This window comes from Lissotriton vulgaris, unplaced genomic scaffold (assembly GCF_964263255.1).
Source record: "Lissotriton vulgaris unplaced genomic scaffold, aLisVul1.2 SCAFFOLD_1331, whole genome shotgun sequence".
Lineage (NCBI taxonomy): Eukaryota > Metazoa > Chordata > Amphibia > Caudata > Salamandridae > Lissotriton > Lissotriton vulgaris.
In genome coordinates, this window is record NW_028243577.1 from 387,060 (window position 1) to 410,744 (window position 23,685).

Genomic DNA, 23,685 nt, shown 5'->3' on the forward strand with positions numbered 1-23,685 from the left:
CCGCTGTATTATCCTGTCCATTCTCTCCACAAGTGAATCCATTTTGAGTCTATACCTTGAAGACTTGTTTTCAGCTCTTTAAACATTGATCAAATGTCCTATTCTGGTAGTTGACTCGTGGTGCCATCTTAATTTTGTTCTGGATGACCGGTGGCACCGTCTGCCGACTTGTTGGTCTTCCTGTCGAAGGTTATCCTTGGCTGGCACGTATCCAGTTTCCCCCTTGTAGCTCACTGCGCCTGCTGTAGTGTAATACTTGCAAAAGTCGACTCAGTCCTCAGCGTGGAGCCCCTGAGCCAGGCGCCCTGTGCAGTCTCTCTATTGACCTTTTGCTGTCGCCCAAGGGCTCACTACTATCCCCTACCCTGTGGTCCGCAGGTGCTACACATCAGGTGTGCGTGTCCAATAGACGTGGGGCGCACTGCCAAGTATTTCCTTTCCTCGGTCACCTGCAGCCCAGGCTTGTACATGCTCGATTTGCCATACCCTATGCCCTGGCCGCAAGTATGTGGATTGAAGTACTTGCTTAGATGGCACCAGTGCGCCCGGGCAGCACTCCTTCAGTGTCAATGGGCACCAGCTTTCCTTGTCCAAAATGGTGGGTCGATCGTTGGTTATATTTCCGATTGTGCAGGGCGATCCTCCATCTACTGCCCTCAATGCTTGCCCGCCACCTCCGGCAGTCCCTTATTGTTTGACCAGTAACTAAGATAGTGTTTGATTTTAATCCGATGTGTCTGCGCCTGAACTGTTGATCAGGCTGCAGCCCCCGAGCATGCCTCGACAGCGTCTGGCTACTGCAACTAGGTCGTGCACCAGACCGCAGCACCAAGGTCAGGGGCCCGCCAGGGCATCCGAAACTGCAAAAGACTTGGATCAAACCCGACCGCCCTCCAGAACAGCGATCTCTGCTGTGCACCAATTCTGCGTGCACTGCGGCAATTTGGCGTCCTTTTGTGTCTCCCTTTGCACGTCTCTGTCCCTGCAGCTGCCTGATTTACATTGGGTTATTCTCTCCCACTGCCATTATTTCTGGCCACAGGGGTCTTCTGATTACTTCTTGCGCCCTCCACGGTAACCGCTCTTGCAGTCTTCAGCTGCGTCCAGCAAAATGGCGGCACACGACTATAGAGTAGTATGCACACTCTCCCACACAGCGCCTTTGATTTTATAAGCGGTGCCCCGTCACAGATCAGAGCACCAGCCAGTGCCCAGATGTCCTATGGTGCCCTTCCAATCCGCCAGCTCTCAGTCATTTCCAGCCCCCAGCATAACAACCTGTGCCGTGTGAGTTCAGAGCACGCCTCGCCCACCGGCAGACTCACAGTTTTGCGCTCGGGAATGGCACTCCAGCCCACCGCTTGCTCTTCTAGCCAATGCAACTTTTCCCATCTCCACACACCCGGCTTCCACGCTCTGCGCTCCGGGGTGGCGCTCACTTGAAGTCCTGGCTTTGTGTGGCTGCCTCGTGTGTAGGCCTCTTTCCGTTGCGGGGACTTCCGCATTCCAGCAGCTCCGTCTTGGCAGATAGATTTACTCTCGCACTTTCGACTTGGTCTCAGGGTGTTTTCCTCTTTGAGTGGTCCACGGTTCCATGCAGCATGAGCGGATCATAACTGGAATATTGTTTTTTCTGTTCTGGATTGGCCTAGTGACTGTCTTTTATTTACACATAAATGGGAAATATCTCCCAGAATGCTCTGCAGTATCAAATGTGAATTTGGTCCTGAAACCTCATACATCATCTCATTGGTAAACAAAAGAGACCTGTTCTCCGTGAACATTACAGCTGTTCCAATTCTTGATGGTATAGTTTGGGACAAAGTTGATTATGATGTATTTGGACCCACTGAAATTTTGAAAATACCACATTTATTTAACATTTCAGTAAATGATATCATTACAACCAGTACATTTTCTGATGATTGGGATTTTTGAACTGTAAATAATATGTTGTCTGATTTAGAATAATCCACTGCAATTTCAAACACTAAAATTTTAGAAAACACACCAGACGATAGCACTATGTACTGTTACAATCATTATGGTCATAACTTTTTAAACAAATCCAGTATGCCATTAAATGTTTTCACATACCACCAATCGGAACATTGCCTGTCACCACCAAAAGGTAGTTTGAAAATGTTGCACAGAAACTTTCTTATTTTTCAGGGTTTAAAATGGCTGACCCGACCTCATATTACTATAAGGTTGCACAGACACCTACACAGAAAAATATTCTGACTAACACCAAACAGATGTATTCTGGCAGAGCTTGCAGATTTTTGCGTACTCAGTGTTTCACTAAGAACGTGAAGTTTATGCAAAGCTCAGACACTGCAGCAGAGCGGAGTTCAGCCCCGTGCTCTCCCCACCTCCACCCCCCTCAATAAATATTTTTAATAGAAAAATAAAAAGTAAGGTAAAAACGCATCTACCTTTATCGCAGCGTGTTCGGGTTGCCCTCCTCCTCGCTGTGGTCTCTCCTGCAGAATCCCATACGTCATCGTAGGAATGCGCATGCACGAACAACTGTCCTACCGATGATGTATGTCTGATGTAGGGGTTTCGGTTTCCAGAAGGTACCACGGCAAGGAGGAGGAGGGCAGCCCAGAGACACAGCGATAAAGGTAAGTGTGTCTTTTTATCTTAATTTTTCTTTCTTTAAAAATATTTATTGTGGGGGTGGAGGGCGGTGCGGAGCGGAGTTTTTGCCCAACTCTGTGGAGCTCCACATAGAGCAACTATGCCAGCTCCTCCAGGGCTTAGTTTTGACTTATGGAGAGACAGTATGGATATAAAATCAGTCTGGGGTTCTAAGGAATGGCAATTTTGTTGAACGCAAGCACTATTTAAAGCGTGCCTCATTCCACAGCAGAAAATATTTCTGAGTGACACTGTGCAACAGACTTCCTGTCTTTGACTAGCCAAGAACAAATATTTGAACACACCTCTGATTCCCACTCCTTCACACATCAATGTTGCATCACGTGGTAGGGATAGAATAGATTTCATCATTCAGTACAATACATCCGACTCCAATTGGAAGGGATGGTTAGTTTGGCCCACAGACACAAACAGATGTCAATCAAGATTCAGGGGTACAACTGAAGAGTTTAGTATCCAGAGGCCTGACGAACGCTATGTACAAAGAGTGCATCCAGGGGTGGTGACCTCATACAGTATTGGGACGTTGTGCCTCAACTGGCTAAACACCTTGACCCTGTCCCAGGTGAAACAGTACTTATTCTTACTGTCAGATGAGGTGGATCTAAGGGATTTTTTATTAGGTCCCCAAAAGCCACATCAGAAACGTTTCTATTGCGCTGTCTATAATGAAATCTGGAAAATCTCTCAACAAGAAGCTGGGGATCAACTTCATCAAGTAGATAGATTTAACCTAGGAAAGGCGTTAGATGTAGTTGACAATGGTATGACTACATTAACATCCAGAATTTATTCACTGGGCAACATTGTATCTTCTGCTATGGATATACTAGAACAGGACTTGTCCATACTACAGCACCGACAATTCCAGTTATGTTAAAATATGTTATTAAGCTGGACGCTGCAATCATTGTGTGCTGGTTATGTGCCATGGTGATTTATCAACAACCCGTCCCTATTTTAACAATCTAACTGGGAAGCAGATAACAATGGCACAAAGGGGAGCAAAATATACAATGCTGCATATTGAAAAACTTGACAAATTACCTTTTACTGTGGCAGAGTCACCATCCACAGAATGGTTAATTCATGGCCATATACCGGTCACAACTTTCCAGGTTCAGTATTGCCTCGAACAACAACAGGTGGGCAGATATTAAGCAATGGGTAGGGAATTCATCAAGGAATCTTTCGAATTTCCATATAGATTTCAATGCAGGAATGGGGACATGGAAGTGTTCTTAGCAGTACCAACTGCAAGAATTTCTTAAGTGGATCTCTCATATGCCAGGATATCATGCTTCACAGGCCTGTCATGGTTCAGTTGCTAACTTATCCAGTCACTTGAAAGTGTCCCCAGCTGCTGTGATAATCTGGTTTTCAAGTTGCTTTCAAATGGGAGTTACTTGATGCTGAATGATCAAGGTTGTTGTGGGATGCTCCCGGGCATCACATATATTGACACTGTAAGCTCCAGGGTTACTTGCTGTATGCAAGTATTGTTTCCACTGACCCATACAGTCAGGGAGGTGCTGTTTTGGCCTTCGTTTAATGTTTTCTTTATACAATTTGATACTCTGAGCTGAATGAAAGCCATGCTTTTACAGCAAACGGTCCTCTTAACCTCCACCCGAGAATCTTATGATCTCCAGGTTGCAAGGTCTTCAGTCGAGATACAGGTATTAGTACAGACAAACTACTCTTTCCATTTCACAGAAAGGGTACAACATATCTTTAACGTGTCTGATATGACGGGTATATTACACCTTTTTAAGACCCATAGGTTCTGGACTATTAAGCACCTTTCAGACAACCCTCGGAGTTATTCCCAACTTCATACACTCTGTATTCTGAAGTATTTCTGGAGGGCTTCCGCTGATCCTGTTCCTAATACCAGATATCCTGATTGTCATTTTTGTGCCACGCAATGGACATCCCAGTAACCAAGGAGATGGAAAGAATGCTTTTGGAGAGACTATACGATGATCGCATGGTTCTCCATCTGGGCACACCTCGTGTTCGCGAACTAAGTGAGTCTAAGCATGGGCGGAAAATCCGTTTTGCTCGCGGATTTTGCGGATTTTCGGTAAATTCGCAATCCGCGAGATTCGCGAATCTCCCGCAAAATCCGCAAATCTGTGAGCAGCGGATTTTATGGCTTGCTCGCACTGTTCGCGGGAGTTCGCGGCTTCCCAGTACAACTTCGCGCCCCGCGAATAAGCGCTAAATTGCAGAAATACGATCTTAGCAAAACTAAAACTACTTACCAGGTTCAAAAGTTCAGGCTCATCATTAGTAGCCATTTCCTGTAGTGCTTCCTGAGGGGCCCCTCCAGAGTTCAGTTGCCAGTTGCAACTATTATGTGACCCTGCTCTGAACCTCAGAATAGTTACACATATGCCACAAAGGTCCTGAATTACAGCTAAGGGAGACAAGCGGGAGCCAGGCTGGAAGTTCAAATCCATTAATCAGCCCCTAATTCATTATTGTCAGTTGGGGCAGGGCAGGTGTTGTAACTAATTTTGCAACAATGAAAGCACTTAGCAAGTGCAAAAGATCACTAATCAGGAAGCTCTAAGGAAGCAGGTGCCAGCTAAAAAAATATTCTGTGACACATTAATCAGCCCCAAATTAATTCAGGTCACTTGAGGCATGGAAGGTGTGCTTTGCTTTGCCACAATAATGTACACTGACTGGACAACCAGAGGGTGCTGTGATGAAACAGAGGGTGGCATGGGTGGGCCAGAGGGTGGCATGAGTAGTCAGAGAGTGGCAGTGGTGACAGAGAGTGGCAGTGATGAAGAAGAGTGTCCCAAACAGGCTGGACACGTAGAAACAACAAGTTCGCAAAACTTGCGACCCGACAGGTAAGTTCGCGTTTGCGAAATTGTACAAAACCCTTGCGAACTGGCAGAAACCCGCGCGAACACACAAAAAAAAATCCGCAAATTCGCGAGAATTCGCGGATTTTGCGGATTGCGAGTTCGCAAATCCGCAAAATTCGCGAACGCGAGATTCGCAAAATTCGCCCATGCTTAGTCTTGGTTCCTATAATTTAGAGCAGTCTGGATCTACTGTATTCTGCCTGCCGTCCTATACCTGTTCTGCAGACAAGAATTGGCGTTGGACCTCTGTCTAACACTGCCATCAGTTGTGCCACCGGACGTTGATGCTTTACTGGACCCAATAACGGCGCATGTTCTGCAGTGTCCTCAGCGTATTCCAATGTTGATGTCTGCATTCTTAGAGCCATCACAGGATGCTTCAGCTCCTGCTGGAACTGATACCTGCTCCTCAACAAATACTCAGGCCTTGGATGGCACCCAAGCTGTGGATAATGCAGAAGAACATCGGTGTTCGATTGACCTGATCTGCGAGGTGTTGCAGGGACCGTCGTCAGCAATTGCAGACAACAGTGATGCTGTGTCTCCCAGCCAGGACAAGTAAACATTCGGCTCATCGTGTGCTGAGGAAATTCAACTTTTTTCAAAAACAACCAAATTTAGAATTTTAAGCAAGAAACTTTTTCTAAACTGCATGACTTTCAGTCACTCCTCATTCGGACTATATATACAAATATATTTAGTACAGACTTCTATTGCATGCAATGTTTTCTGTTTTTTAGCACTTTTTAGAAATTTTACGTCTTTTAAGTACTATTTTCGATGGAGTTATTGATAGTTTGGGTACAACATTTAGCCGCATGTTAGAATTTTCAGTATGTCCTCCAGTCGGTTGAGCAGTAGGTATTATAATTCATATACGTACCCCAATATAGGCACAGGTAGCAACTTACCCTTTCACATGTATTCTCCCCTACCATTACACTACATAACGGTTCTTAGGACTGACCTTTTAACTAGTTATGGTACTGCATACAGGACGTGAGGTTTTCTGTGAAAACTAGCCTCATCCGTTATGCATGAGGATTCTTGGAAACTCAGCAGGACTACCATCTCCTGCATTATGACTATATACAAGGGTCATTCCTTCTGTCATCCTAGGTCCGACATGACACAACAAGGTGGAACCCCTGATGGTACCACCTTGGTATATAAACACCATATCTTTCTGAGGTAGTCAGAGGAGAAAAGGACTTCCATGCTAACACAAGACGCTGAGGTTCCTGCACACAGACACTCAAGCGCGCAGTGGTCGACATCCCTTGCGTGGTGTCCATCTTGAGACCAAGATGGGGTCCCACAGTCATTTCAGGTAATGGGGTTGACTTTATCCTAGAGGGATTCTTGGCTTTACAGCCACATATATGCTAGGTAAACTGGGGTACATCTAGTTAGGGTTGCATCTACTGTCATGTATTTTATATACTTGAATGTATTCATTGTTTTAGCACAACAGTAGAAATCTACCATCCTTTCACTTTGTTAGTACTTCTAATCATTTATATCTGTTTCTGTCTAATGGTTGGTTCAGCACACCTATTTTATACTAGAATGACACTGGGTCAACAAATGCTTATTGAAAAATGTCCCCACCATTCATTCTGTGTATCTCTCTGAGACGAAGTGAGAACAAGAGACTGAGCAAAAAGTAATATACTGTTTCCACGATCCAAAGGGATCGGGTTGTCATGTTCGATAGTTGCCTAGAACTATTCTCTCCTTGGTAAGAGGAGTTTCTTGTGGCACTGTGAGCTAGCTGGTATATAGGCTAACATACCCGGTGGGGGTTTCTAGAATCAGTGTAGACACCAATCCCACAGTGTATGTTGTCTAATAGCGCAGATCCTATATAGGCTTATAGGACCTACACAACAGTTCCACACAGGAAAGCAGTCTTTCCAGGTACAGCAAAGCAGTGTTGTGGAGTAAACAGCAGCAGGCAGTCCTCAGAGAGTAGTTTTACAGGTCCAGAAAATGGACAGAAGGTTCTGAGAGTCCTAATCTATGCCTGTTGCCTCTTTTAAAGTATTAGACGTTTTTATAGGTATTCCTTTGAAGTGCTTGGAATATCCTTATGTCCTTGCAATGGCTCTAAGCTGGCTGCATGGACAATGCAGTACTGACAAGTCATTTGTGTGAAGTCCAGCCTTACAGAGGTATAGGATGATCTGTACTCGTTTGGAAATTATGGTTACAATGCATGTTTCATAATCAAAAAAATTATCCACTTCAATCATGCTGTGGGATTCATATGCGCATTAGTCTTTACTTGGAATTATTGTACAGCCAGCCAACATGTGTTTTTTAGGGATAACCCTCTTCTTCAGGGATGATGTTATCATCTGTTAGTTGCAGCCACAAAATCCATAAAATATGTCTTAAGCAAGTGGGAGTAATCAAGGATTTTCGTTTATGTGACAGGATTGCTGATACCGGTATGGGGCAATATTTGATCTAATTTGAAGCTATTGACTCGTAAGGCGTATTTCATGGATATAACTACCATATGATAACATCAGAGTGGGTTATCCCTCAAAACTTTGTTAATCGAGCAGTCTGGCTCAGATACATTTATAACATTATGATATCTTTCAATTATCACATTCTGGTTCTAAATAGAAGTGTTCATTGTAAATTTTAAGCAGACCCAAGATATCTGGTGCAACACCCTCAACCAGTCTGGTATTTGAGCGCTTTATAAACTTCAAATACCTGAGGGTGTCTTGGCGCTACGGAAAACAGGCAGAAACAATAGTGAGTATGTTATTGGTTGAACAGCCAGGTCTTTATCATCTTTCTGAATATTAGCAAGGACTGACGGGATCTGATCTCCACAAGAAGAGTATTACAAAGCTTTGCAGCAGTGACAACATAGCGCCTGTTGCCCCAGGGAACAGTTTTTTAGATGAAATGCAGTGGATGAGCAGAGTGTCCTATTTGGAATATAGGTAGCTAAAAGATTTATTAAAAATTGGGGTCCTGTTTTGTGGGAGGCCTTATATGCAATAAATAATGCCTTCACAGAAAGCCAATGGTACTTCTTGATGACATGAAAGATGGACTTGAACTTAGGGGTTCTAGACAGCATTCTGGCTGCGGTGTTCTGAACGGTTTGAAGTTTTTGAATGACCGAACTCTGTGCATTTGCACGCAGCCCATTTGAATATTCTATTGGAGACATAACCAATGTGCTGACCAAGGTTTTTCCTGCATTCAATGGAAGAAACTGTAAAATCTTTTTGATCATTCTGAGTTTATAAAATGAGGCCGAGACCACTGAGTTGGCATAGGATTCAAAGGTCAATCTGTCGTCAAATATGACGCCCAGATTCCTGATCTTGGTTACTGGGATCGGGGGGGGCTTAGTGCAGGGGGCCACCAGGAGTGGGACCAGATGGGGATAGCTTGCCAAAGGTCATAACCTCCATTTTGTCAGAGTTCAATTTAAGGCAATTGCTTGTCATCCAGCTAATGATGGCCAGCATACCCTTTTGGAAGCTGGCTGATACCTTTTCTCCATTATTGTTTATTGCTAGCACCAACTGGGTGTCGTTGGCATATGATGTAAGACCCATCCCGTGTGCCTTGATGAATCTAGCTAAGTCCAACACGTAAATGTTAAAAAGGGTTGGACTTATGGATGAGCCTTGCGGAACACCGTACGGGAGGGTCAGTTGGGCAGAATAGAAGGTGCCCAAATGTACCGACTGAGTGTGGTTGATGAGAAAGGATAACAGCAGGTCTTTTGCTTTGTGATGGACACCCATTCTGGGGACACAGTTGATCAGGGTAATGTGATCAACCGTGTCAAAAGCAGCTGAGAGGTCTTTGAGTAAATTTACTATTACAGGTACAGGAATGAAAATTCCAAAATGCAAACTATTGGTTGTATAAAATATATGTATTGCTCTTTTATTAGATCACAAAAAAATATATAGATGGTCAAAAATCCACTTTTTTATTTTTAAGAGTCTTGTTATTTTTCCACATAACATGTAGCACAATCCATGTCATTTTTGTGATTCAGAAAATATTTTGCAGCACATTAGTCTTGAAAATTTGTTCAGGGCCTGGCTCATATTGTGGCTCTTAGAGCCAAGTCGGACCACTTGCTGGGCCTTGGCTGGGCTCTCCCCATGAATTGTCTGGCTTGCACACTTCTAAGATGTATATATTTGTGATGTACATTACAAAAATATATATAATTTAAGTGGGCAAGTTAGACAATTCATGAGGATAGCGCAGGCAGTGCTCTCGTATTTTGACTCCGAGACCCAAGCCAGATCCCTGGCGGTTCTCTAGCTCAACTATCCTCATGAATAATATATATTCCATCTTGTACAAAGTTGCAGTTCTGCCAATGGAGCAAATCTTGAACATTCTTTTAAAATATTTCATTATTTTAGCACCAAACACATATGCTTCAGTTGAGTATGCAAAGTATTGAACACCAAACATGTTTGCATCATAACATTCAATGAGTAGTGTATTCCAAGCAGTTCAACAAACACAAACCTCCAGTTACTCAAGCTGTTACTATATGTCCTTCTCTAGTAAGAGGCAGAATCTTGAAAAATATTTTACAAGGCTGCAGTTCCTCAAGACTTTACTAGAGGTCAGGTACAAGGGATTGAAATGTCAATCTCATACCTGAGGAGGAGTGGCTCCAAACTAGAAATATGAACAAACAGTCTAGCTTCTTTAATGATTTCTGTTAATTTTCTGTAAGATAAATATACCTAACCTGGTTTATAGTGGGGAATCAAAATTGCTATTTAGAATAAATGTCTTGAGTGTTATGGAAATTGTAGATGACACTTTACTGAGCATAGAACTAGCAGTCACTGGGAAGTAAAAGTGTTTACACACTTCTATTCTTGGGGAACTTTTTTTTAGTACTTGTGAAAGGGCAGAATGTAGTCACTCAGAGTGAAAACCTACTATGGCTTGAGATGGCTTCTTTGTTGATCTATACTTGTTGTTGTGGTGGAAGGGAACACGTATTTATAATTGCATGAAATGTATTAATATTAGGAAAATCAATGAATTATTTTTGGAGTGCTATAAGAAGGAAACGTTACATTGGTGTTTTGTGATTTTATGGACCTGTTAAAGATCTTCTTGTATAATTGAATAATTACTAAATTAGCATACATTGTATGTACTTATTTATATGATTTATTTTTTAATCCAAATAAAAATAACTAAAAATATCTTTTTTTAAAACAATCCATGCTTTGAGATTAGAGAAGTGGCCAACTGTAACAGTTAGCCACACATGACGCCAACCAGGTACAATAGTTGTTTTATATTATTATTATTGACCAGTAATGATGTGTCTCATGTCTCAGCGCATCCTAATTCAGATGAACTGGACCCTTCGGAGAAGATAGCAAAAGGTCCTGAGTGTCATGCTATCTTGCTTTTAATAATATACCTTCAACATCGACCTTGATAATAAAGTGTTTTTATACTTCTACCACCCCCATTTGTAACAGTATGGTTCGGTTTTGCCTTTTCTGTAATTATTGTGGGCAAAGCAATTTCCTTCAGCCATTATCCCAGTGACCTGTGGGCAAGTTATCACCCCTTAACAAGATTGAACAAAGAAAACCCTGTAACTTGCTTTGAGCTATGGTCCCTTGACAGGACCGTAGCCAGTGGGACCAAACCGTCTCTCTTGACAGGACTCGGGAATGGCCATGGTGGTTCCTTTTCCTGGCTCCGTTCCTCAGCATGGTCCATGTCTTCTTCTGTCATTGTTTGCTTTCTCTACTTCTGATGGCTCTGATGCTCAAATGTCAGCATCTCAGATGACAGCTCTTGAGGCTTTTCTATCTTCACCCTCTTTGCTGGCTCAGTGGAGTCATTCCTTTGGATGCTGGCATCCACACCTTTTACCTCCTTGTATGCGTTTTCCTTCTCGCCTGGTATTCTGTATCAGACGTTCACTTCTTGGCCACTCCACTCATATTTCCCCAGCTCCTTTTTTGCATCAGCACATCTTCCTATGGCTAGTATGCTAACTTCTGTAGTTGCCCTGCCTTCCATGGTGGCCATATTCGAGTCTGTATTTACTGTGACAGTTTTCGTCACACCTATCTTTCTGCCAACCTTGCAATGGAATGTTGCCACTTCATGTTGGGTAGATATTATGTTATACTCAGGAAAAGCAACCACAAATTTAAGGCAAGTTAAGGACAGCAGAAATTCTGGGGCTTGAATTCTTAAAAGAGTTCTGAAGATGTAGTTCTGGAAATAATGAGGGAGGATTCGCAAGGTTTGGGAATGGGTAAATGAAAAGAAGCAGGGTATTATGAGGGGATTCTCCTCATTTGGGATTTGCATGAACTTAAATACAAGGGTAGAAAATGTATAAAAAGCAAACATAGACACATAAATCTCATATTTACCCTTGAGTAAAATACTGATAAAAGTGGGATCTCCAGTTTCTGAGCATATTGTTATTTTGTGTTGTTGGTAATGACCAGACTCTGCACTTTTCCCTGACAAACTTCGCTAGCACAAATGTGGCAGAATTTATTGGGAGGGTGGGTCAATAAAATGCAATATGTGCATAATTGGTGCCTTAAACAGAAATATATATTTGTCCCCATTTGACCTGTAAAACAAAGATAGGACGTATGTACAGATACTGTCAAATATCCTAACTCAGGGAAACAGTATTTATAGTTTGCAGTAAAAATATCTCCATTAGTTGTCCGGTACTCATATTAAAGGTCTTTTACATTATATTTCAGGCCTTCGATTCTGTTGATCATAGAACGTTGTATCAGACCATAGACAACATGAACATGTACTGGGGTCTGTTATCTATCAGACAAGTTCTATATAAAGAATCAATATATGTATCTATACGGTAATTCTATAGCAAGAACCAAGCTAAATGACAACAGAATATTGTACATAGTCAAAGGCAAGCATAACATTTGTTAGGAAAAGGCAAGAGAGCTGAGATGTGGATGGTTAATGCATTGTGATATAGTGGTCTTTAAAATAGTGAGTCTTCAACTTTTTCCGAAATTGGAGCAGAGTTGGGGTGGTCCTGGTTGATACAGGATGTTGTTCCAGATAGACATTAATCTGTGAAAGGTAGTCAAATATCCCTTTTAAAACCAAAAAGTGATATGACGAGTATATTCTATGACCCCTTTATCATTCATACTTGTCATAACTAGTTTTGCAACTAGAGATTAGGATCTGAAGGTGGATGGGCCAAGCTAGGTAGTTGATTCATGGGCTTATTAGGCCAGGCACTGCTTCCAACCCTTAAGGGGGGGCAAATCCCCACTGTGCACTGCCTTTAGCTGTGCACAGCTTGTGGTATTCACAGTGCCTGGCCAAAAGTCATGCCATGCACCCAGCAACCTTTAGGAAGCCAATTCCCCACTGTGCCTTACATTTGGCCAATTGGCCGATTGGGCCAATTGGGGTTTGCACTCAGGGCCTGGCCTATTCTATTCTATTTTAAATGTTTTACTGTGTTTGGATACACTTTCATGGCCAGCACAGACTTGCGCACCCATGTTTGGACATCCTATAGGGTTTCCAGCCTTGGCACTGGGTTTGCAACCCCTTTAAAATTACCTTAAATGCTCTAAAATCCGTTTCAGTTAATTGGTGATCCCAGAGCTGGATTTACAAATATCACTGCCATGCTGGGAGCCACAAAGGGAGTACCTTTGGGCGCCACCCTTGAGCAAGGCAGCCATATAATGCCCTCCCCCGCTTCCTTATGACGCATTATGGCGCCTTAATTTTTTTTTCATAAGAAGGAACCCGGTTCCCACATCTGGTAATGACAGCCACAACATTGTTCTTCAGGTTGCAGCAATCCAATCAGAGAGGTTTGTCTTTGCATACTCCAGTTTGGGTGTGTGTACTGAAATGAAGAACAGGAGAAAAAACCTTTTCATCCGATATGATTTTTTTTAAATTTACATTTCTGAATGCTCCGGGAACTTGGGTTCACCGACCATTTGCAGGATATCAGTCTTGATATGTCATATTTGATTGACTGTTTGCCTCAGTTAGAGACTTACAAAAACATGTTTCACTTTTTTTGCCCCTAAAGTTGACTGATTTACACAAAATGTACCATGCTGAAACATTGCATGTGCCAAAGATAATAAGAAAACAAACAATGAAAATAGAAGAAAAAAACATTTGTGGAAACTTTGACCTTACCTCTTTCTAACTCTTTGAATATTTATGGCATGACAACAAATATAAATGAGAACCAGTAACGTGTGGTATTTAGAGAAACTGTACTAATAAACACAAACACACATATATGTTCCCTCACACTTTCTCACTCGTAAGAGTTCTAAGGTTATGGTGACCCTATTTGGAAGGCACTTGAAGATTGATGCTGCAGAGGTAATGTCATGATTTATCAGACCTGACCTTAAAGTTAGATGTTGGACTGGCTCATTGGTAAACACATGATATGCCTAGCGTACAACATCAGGAAACGACTGCTCTGTGGCATAAAGGCCATGGATGGTTAGGGTCACAGTAAGTGAAGTCTACAATAAGTGCATAGTGACTCACTTTCCATCTGCTTTTTGCTAAAGTGGTGCATTTAAGAGGCCTAGCATTAATGGAAATTGAGGAAACGTCTGCAATCAAGAACAATGGCATCTGCATTCTCTTGCATATTCCCAGAGAAAAGAAAAGAGTAGCTCATGAGAGAACAAAAAAGCAAGTTATATCGGTAAATGCAATGTTATCAAAGATAAAGAAAACTGTACCATAATGCCAGAGGAGGACAACACTCATTCTCCAATTGGAAAGTATCCCTTGGTTCAGGTGATTATGGATAGCAGGGAGCTCAACTTCCAATCTGATCTTAGTCAAATAGCCAATAAAGTATTGGTTGGATATGGGCTACAGGTGTGAGATATATGATGTTTTCAAATCTCATTCTTGAGATCATTACAATTCGGATAGGGTGAAATGTATATGTGCCTCTGCAGCCACATTTGCAGAAATAATTAGTTTGGAATTTGCCTCATCTTTATTTTCATATTGTTGCTAGAACTTTGATATCTGATTCTTCTTAGGTATTGAAGAGATGCACATTAGCAAAGGATAAGGAGAGGTCTTGTTCCAGAAAAGATGAAATATCCTAGAACTGTGCAACTCCCTTCTACAGAAGAATTGCCCATATGTGCTGGACATTGGGTCTGAGCTTTTTTGGAATGCCACCTTATACATAATTTGATCAGCTTTGTTTCTGATAAGTCAATGAAAATAAAATAAACATGCGCTACCATTCTGCTGATTGATATTTCAATTCCTGGGAAATGTTGTGTGTTTCTTCAAAGGCATAAGTGAAACGTATTACTATCAGCATGAACAATGCTAATAAACGAAACTTTCAATATCTAATTTATTATCAAGAACTAGGGGCCATATTATCAAGGGGGTTTATCTCTGCCTTTTTGGCTTTAAAAGCCAAGAAAGCGGAGATAAAATTATCTCCCTATTACCAAGCTGTCGCTAACACCAGTTAGTGACAGCTAATAGGAGATAGCGACCATCTTGGGCCCCGCTTTGCATGTCAGTGATATTTATCACTAATGACATGCAAAGTGGGCGTGCCAAGATGTTAGCGACTGGAAACAGTCCCTAACATCGCTATCTCCTATTACCAACTTTTGGAGATATTCGCGCTAAGCGCGAATATCTCCAAAAGCTAACACCTGCCCTGAGCAGTTCTTAGCCATGTTATCCAATGGGAGGTGGATAACATGGCTAAGAGCATTTGCTCGATAATGCATGAATATCGCTGACTTTTCAGCGATATTCATGCATTGCGGCCGTTTTTTATCGCATTTGCGATAAACCTTGCTAATAGCAAGGTTTATCTGCGATAAAAATCGCCGATGTGCGGCGATAATTTTTGTCTCTAAACAAGTTAGAGACAAAAATTATCGCTAGTTGTTGGTAATATGCCCCCATATGCCTAAGAAGCATACAGTTCCATTAAATATCCTTGTATTGAGGAAACAGAAATATGGCGATTTGTTTCCTGCACTTACTTAGAATTGTACCATGATTGAAAATCCCAACATCCCATTCTTACCCATTTTGGATGATACTGTAGGTCTCTGAGTGGAAGCCTTTTGGATTTGGAGAAGCCAAACATGTGTCCAGAAATACCTCTAGGTCCGAGTCTGAGCTCAGGAGGGCAACCTCAAAGTACAAGTCCTGGTCGAGGTTGATGATATATGGTGACTTGGTGATGGGTTTCAAGAAGGACTCTGAGTCAAAGATAGTAATTCTTATGTCGTGGCTCCCGGTTTCAGTTTTACTCATCTTGATTGTATCGATGGCCTTATGAATGATTTCCACCTCTGTGTAAATGGGCACTCGGCATCCAAACGTAATATTCAAAACTTCCGGATGGTTGGCAATATTGTCAAGAGGTGCCCCTTGGATAGTGTTGCTGTAGATAATTGTCTTCTTGTCCACCTGAAATATTAGACTAGTGAGTATTCTCATGATTTCAGTAATGGCTTCTGTATAGTAAACGTTCATGATGTGCTTTGTAGATTGGGTTGTTCCTAAGCAGTGCATATTGTTGACAAGATTACCAAACTATGAGATAAAGTTAAAGTATCATATCAGACGCACTACTATTAATGATTACCGTTGGATTATGGTTCTGGCTGCGTCATATTTCACTTTGTAGATTTTTTTTTCTTTCCAATATTTGACTTGCTTTTCGGCATTCGATGGTTTGTGTTGAAAAAGGGCAAAGAATAACGTGCATTGTATTAAATAATTTGAAAAGATTAGTGTTGGGAAGAATATTTTTGGGCTAATTCCCTCGTTTTATTTATGCTTCTGGTGCTCAGTTAAAAAGACAACTGCTTTTAGACTAAAAGTAATGTTTTTACCGCTTTTCTAACTGCATGAGTGCAAATGTTGTACAAAGTTGTATATGGGCTTTGAGAGTGAAGGAAAAACGTTGCTACTCTTTCATCAACTATAATGTATCAACTTGGAAGTGCATGAATTCAACAGCGAGGATGCGGTATCTAATGCAATAATTGGCTTACAATTCACTAATATTAATGTCTGCAACAAAAATTGTATCAGTGAAACATCTACAACTTACAAGCAATCTTGTATGAACCATTCTAGTCATCAGCTTTGTGCCAAGTAAGCAATTATTAAAATATTAAATATGAAGACCCTCATTTTATCTCATCTTTACACCTGTGGCTGGAGAGCCAGAAGTGGCAGGTCACAGGAATCCCTTGCAATGGGTTCAAGTAAGACGGAAAATGAGCCTCAAAGCGTCCAGGTAGCATATAATTGTTAATAACCTCAACAGAATTATGTTTAGTGATTGGAATGAGTCTCAGACTTTGGTAGCTAAATGCTAATTCTGGGCAAATAGAAATGGAATCTTGAAGGTTGAGATTGGCTTTCATAATTTGTGATTTGGAGTTCCCTCAACAAGGAACACGCTACTTCCTGCAGTGAAACAAAGCGCCACTGGAATGGCTTTAAAGGTGAAAGCAATAAGCCCTTAGACAAGAACTAGGACATATTGGTACATAGCGTGGGAATGGACAGTCTGGCAATTTTAGTCTAATCAATTTGGAGGTGAACAGGTCAGTTGTATCCTTTAAAATGCTTATTCCCAACTGAGAGCTCACTGAAATAGAAAACAGAAATCATTCTCTGTGTTTGCATTGACGAATTCCTGACTCCCTGGCATAGGCCTGCAGACAAAGAGAGTTGGGTCTAAAATTCACATGAACCTCTGAGAGAGAAAAGGTATTCTAGACTAGGGATGCTAACTTCTTGCTGACCTCTGCACACGTCTAGGTCAAGCCATTGAGGCCTGTTTTAGTCAATCTTCTATAATGTTGCTAGAGAGTGAAGAAGGTCCTGAAGGGGAAAAAACTGTGGCCTTCTCAGAGGAAAGCCAGTAGCCCACTTACAAGTGCCCGTTTCTCATGAGTGTTGCTCCCAATCTTCTACAGAAGGTCTAAACTGATAAAGTTACATATTGCTGCTAAAAAGAATAACGAGGAATTAGTTGGATATTTTTCATGTATTGGAATAGTGATGAGCCTTCCTACATTTTGGACCTCTGAACTGGTGTATGAGAACGCAGTCATGAATATCTGGAGACTTTTAGAGTCAAGACACAGATTTATTCTAATTAATATTATTATTATTATTATTATTATTATTATTATTATTATTATTATTATTATTATTATTATTATTATTATTATTATTATATTGAATTTGTAGGGTGCACAGCTACCCCAGGGGGTTTTCCGGGGCCATCCCAGTAGGAAAGCAAAGATCAAGAACAAAAGGTGGAATTTATGACTTGAAGAACCAAGTCTTCAAGCTTCTGCGTAATGCACCATATTCTGTTTCCTTGCGTATTGAAATAGGTAGAGTTCCACAATTTGTAAATAGAAGACATCCAAAAGCCTACTGAAAAACAGATGTAGCTTTGACAGAGCCATTTTATTGTGCTTCAACATGTAGCTTTTGTCACAAATCTCGAGGCTAGATTGCTTAACTGATTTTACCACCCTCGTGAAAGATTATTCAGCTAGAGCTTCTTGCTTTGCTCTCATGATGAGTTTTACCTTCTGAATCATTTTATGTCAGAATATTAAACCTGTTTTTTAAAGGCATGACCTACTACGGATCTTGAGCAACTGGGACAAGTACCCCTTCAGCTATAGGGGTAAGAGGAACTCAGTGAGTATCAAGTATAAGGGATTGTGAGAAGTTGGCCTGGTATATAATGCTCACTAATTCTAGTGATCACTTTGTACCATGCCAAGCAATCCTTATGATGATTGGTTGTAATTCAACCTTGTAGACCAGTTATCCTAGTGGTAACGTGGACAAAGCAGTCTTAGGCTAAACTCTGAAAGGCATGTGAAGCCAGCTGTTATACCATACACAACCCCCTTGAATACCAAATGAAAGGGACACCACACAGATATATATTGAAAATATATATTGATTTATTAACTATAAAATCCCCCGGACTCTTTATGAGCACAGAAGCACAAGCGTTAAATCACAAGACAGTTTAAAATATACAAAAGTTGCACAATATGGATGAGCCCTAGGGGCCACCTAAACCATATACTAAGAAAGTGGTATAAGAGATACCAAAAGGAAAGGGAACAGGCCTAGGGCCTTGGGAATCGCTGGAGCTATTCGAGACTAGCAGTGACTAAGTCGGGAAAGGCCCGCGGGACTCGGGTGCAGTGTTCAAAGTGCACGCACTTTCCAATGTAAAGTCTATGGTGCGTAAAAAGTACAAAGTTAGAAAGTTAGGAACCTTCCGAGTGACCTATGGAGCTGAAACTTAAGACACAGGCCCTTGAGATGTGTACCAGTGCAGAAACACTGGCGGAGCTGAGTTACCTCACCCACAGGAAGCGGGTGCACAGGGTCGAAGTAGTGTCGGGTTTCGTCACGCTGGTCGATGGTGCTTGGAGCTGAAGATGCTGCAGGCGGCTCGATGTGAAGAGTTCCGGTGGATCCAAGGGTGGATCTGAAGTTGTGAAGACCTGAAAGCAGAGGGGACAATGTTCAAAGTCACTAGCCAGTGACTACCGTGGAACCAGATTGGAACCAGGCGATGTTGGGTGCAAACAGGCGTTGTCAGGTAGCTTCTCTCTGCAGCCACATGGACACCCGGGGTCGAGGACGTCCAGGAGTCGGTCACGAGCTGTCCCACGCAGGCTTCTCGCTGTTGGCTGTGTCGGCAACTTGATCGGAGCAAACAGGCCTTGGCAAATGCAAGCCACGCAGAAGTTGAAAGATGCTTAACACTCGGACCAGCAAGGTCAGAGCGAGTGCTCCTTTTGGCAGGAGCTTGGGTAGGTCTGGAGCAACCAGACCTGTTGTGTAAATCGTTGGTTTTGTCGCCAAGATGGCCGCTGACCACGTGGCTAGTGGCCGGGATGGCGCGTCGAGTGGCACAATGCAAAAGGGCCCCACGCAGATCGTGGAGATGCTGGAGGGCTGATCTTCGGTGCAAGGGCTGCTCGGTGGAGGGGGTTCTCAGTCCCCAAAGCACAACGTCGAGGATGCCTCAGAAGCTGCGCTGTCAGCTTTTCGAGTGTCTTCCAAGAGGTCCGGTCCCACGTCACTCGGTGCCTCCACGGGTCCCTTCTTTGCAGGGACTGTGGATCGGGCTCTGAGAGGTCTGGGAGTCTGGATCGTGTTGGGCTCTGGGCTCGGGCTCCGGCAGGAGGCGGTGGCAAAGCAGACGTTGAGTTGCTGGTTGGTACCTGTGTTCACAGGGTGGCTACTCCTAGGCCACAAGGGAGATTCTTCTTCAGTCTTCTGAGCAGCAGAATGTCAAAGTCCAGTCGTCTTCTTAGTTTTAAGTTGATTCAGGATGATCTGCTGTGCAATGGCACTGCTCCCACTCTTATTCCCAATCTGAGGGGTGGATCACCTACTAGGTACCTCCTCTGGGAGGAACCAGGAAGGGGGGCGGTTACACCCCCTTTCCTTTGTCCAGTTCCGCGCCAAGCCTGGGTCTGGAAAGTCCCAGGACCGGTTTGGACTGGCCTATGCACGGGGACACCTTGTGTGCCCCGGGCATGTCTGATTCTATTCAGCCCTGTCCTACCCAATACACAAAACCCTGTCTGGGGTGGTGCTCGCACCTCCCAAGGCAGGAAACCCTTTGTCCAGGCCACCATCTGCCGAGTTTCGGTCAGCAGCAGGAGGCCAGACTCGTGTCTGTGGTGGCAGCATCCATTTTGTGATGCTGAGGCTCTGGTTAACCTTAAGCGGGGTTTAATGCTACACACATGTCGTGTCCCTCTAGAAGGGTGGAATGCTATCCCCGTCGCCAGAACTGGCGAGGGGATAGTATTCCAATTCGTATGACACCTTACTCGACATGTTTTGATAAAGCCAAACCAAAGATAGCATTTAACCGCGAGGATTATAATGCACTTAAGAGTATATGGTATGGCAATATCCCGGAACAGCTTAGGGAGTGGTTCCCGACAGCTGCAGACAGGCTCAGCTCATGCTAGAGCACCATCTCACATATTTCCAAGCACTCTGCCTCCAGGATTGATGAGGCCTTCCATAGGAGTGGCTGATAGGAACATATGTGTCCAGTTTAGGGTTAGGCACAGGCATACTGTACCTAAGCAAGAGGTGATTACACCAACTTACCCCAGCTGAGTGATCAGCCAGTTGTGTCAAATATGGAGGCCAGGCCAGGGGTGGCACAATACATGCTGCAGCCCCTGGTAGGCCTTGGATACACCTATGCCCTGGGTACCTAGGGTACACTACTACAGGGGCTCATAAGGTGAACCAGTTCCAATTCGTAATGCACCTAAAGTGCATTGGCAGTAATTTAGAGAGAGAACAGCAGGCTGTGGGTCTGATTAGCAGGCCCACAGCCACATTAAGTCAGAAACCAGTGAAGCAAAAAGCAAAAATTTGGGGTGACCATAGGATAGCAGACCCTACTCTCCTACAGGGATCACAAAGTATAAGCGAGAAAATCCGAGGACTTGAGCATGGAGGAACAAGTATACTGTGTCTGAACTTTTGAACCCGCACATGTTGCAGAGTGGCCGCAATATTTCTTGGGGCAATTATTTTGCAGGCGATAATCCCACCCGTAGTGCATTTACTGTATTAGACAGGATTTGGCCCATAAAGCTTTGCAGTAATCCAATGTCTTCTATTGGACTTTGTGAGAGCTATTGATAACATCACACAGAACTTTGGAACATAACTAAAGGACAGCCCCGCTCACTGAATTATGCTCATCTACAAGATGAATCATAAGTAAACTGATCCTTCACTGTTAACTGTGTTTTACAGATGTCAGGCATAAAAAGGTCAAAAATTCAGAAAACTGTACAGCTCTATCTGCTAAGCAAGTATGGGGTAAAAGCAATAAAATCTTGAGCAGGGGTGGAGCAGTGAAATGCCCTCTGAGTTTTTACTAGTTGCCGGTATCTCATGGGGGGGTGGAGAGTCACATATGGGTGTATTCACCACCTTGGGCGTGGGGAAGAATAGAATACAGGTGACAAAAGACATTGAACAAGAAAAGAGTTTCAGTGGAGGGCGTTTGGTGGGAAAATAAAGGAGAGTCTGGATTTATGGGAAGAGCTCAGTGAGTGGAACAGGGAAGTATGAAAAAAGTTACAAGGACTTAGGGATGAAAGTTGGCGTAAGATGTGAGTGGTTACAGGAGGTGTGGAAGTGTCATATTTACAAAGTTGTATGTTATTTGTTCATAATTTGATTTAAATGCAAATTAGGTGTTTGCAACTAATGTCCTAATAAATGGCTGTTTACGCTAAATATTGGACATAGAGTGTTGTTATTGCATGAACCATCATAAATTCTAAAAGTAAGTAAATCGGCACACATGGGAGGGACTAAACGTTTTGGTGCAGATATTCAAATTTTTCCTAGAATCAGGTACACTTTGTGTAACATGTGCACATGTAGATGACACCATTAAATACATGAATTAATGACTTTGTATGTCACATATTTGTGGAGGGATGGAGAGAAATAATGTTTTGAAGGCTTTTATGACAGTTTTATGAATGATGGTTTTATTGTGATTACATAACTATAATTGTGGGTCTTTATCAGTTCTTTTCTCCCCACCTCTTTTCAATGTCTATGTCCAGTAATTCTTTTTTCTTTAGGGTCTTCATAGTTTTACCACCGAAGCCCTTGGGGAAGGAGCGATAACCCAGATAAGTAGCTATTTTCTTGATTGTATCATGCCCCTTTATTTCTATCTTTCTGGCTGCTCTATCCTTTTTTCTTTGGCTGAACCCAGGAAGGAGGAAATTTTGAGAGAGATTCATCCCATGCAAGTCAGTCAGGTTGAAATCGTTATCTATGGCACTCATACCCCAAGAGGTTGCACACCAATGTTTAGTGACAAGGAACATGAGAAACCAGCAAGGGAAAGAAAGATAACAAAAGTTCCATGCCAAATCTGAAAATTCCTCCTTTTCTTTAGCCCATATCATTATTTACTGGGTTCTCTCCTTATCCAATTTCATATCTCTTACTATTTATTTTCTTATTTATTGACTCTGTTTCAGGCTTCCCTAAATATAAGTAAATGTCTCACCAACAGTGTCAGCCTATAAGGAACAAAACATAGTTACCACTTCCACCTTAAATTATTCTAACAATCATGAAGAGAAACCCAACACATACCAAAATCCACCAAGTGAAAGGATAAATGGTGCTCAAGTTCTCCAGGCAGAGGGTTCCTGTAAGTAACCGGTCTCACCTGGGTAGCCACAACCATCTTGGAATGTGGCAGGCAGTAAGTTGTCCATTGGTGATGTCCAACCCTCTTCTGTTCACACCTCTCCCACATTGCCCTCCCCATCCACTCTGGTACCGGCCTCAAGGTCCCTGCTGGTTACACCACTGCTCCATCTTCCTCTGTTTATTCTGACATCTACTGCCACCTCCTTGCAATCCCAACTCTGCTTCTTCATTTTCGCTGCTCCTTTCGGTGTCTGCTCCTCCTAGACTGTCTCCCACTCTCGACTTTCGTTCTCCGTTTCCCAGCCCAATATTTCCTCCTTTTGAGCTTTCCCATCTGCTGCTCTGCCCCATTCCTGCCACAGCAAGCCCTTCTTCAGTTTTTCCTTTCATGGGTCATGTTGTCGTCAACACTCCTCTTCCCCCTCTGTGCTTACTAGTCTTTTTTTTCTTTTCATATTGCCTGTAAATACCGGGACCAGTGTGGTGGGATTCCTCATCACAACCCAAGGGTGAGGGCAGGTTATACAGTGAGCGTAGTCACCCACCCATGATAGAACTGATAGGTTCTGCCTGGCCAGTGCCTCACCCCAGCTAACCAGAACGTGTCAGTTGAGTTCCTACAAGGAGCAATACATTCACACTATTATTTGGATAAATAAAATCAAATCAAACTTTGTTTGGTTAGTTATAACCCAATACGATGTAACATTATACAAAATATATGTCAATCATTCAAAATAAATACGCTGAAACATTGTTGCAATCAAATTTACTTCAGAATCATGGGACAGAT

The 23,685-nt window shown here is 42.6% G+C and overlaps 1 protein-coding gene across 1 annotated transcript in view; it reads right to left on the reverse strand.

Moving 5' to 3' along the window:
• The window catches only part of LOC147668298 (scavenger receptor cysteine-rich domain-containing protein DMBT1-like), a 158,627-nt gene that overhangs the window by 26,324 nt on the left and 108,618 nt on the right, over positions 1-23,685 (reverse strand). Inside the window, exon 4 of the mRNA XM_086948624.1 lies at positions 15,682-16,070. Coding sequence (XP_086804750.1) covers positions 15,682-16,070 — 389 coding nt within the window. The remainder of the gene's footprint in view (positions 1-15,681; positions 16,071-23,685) is intronic.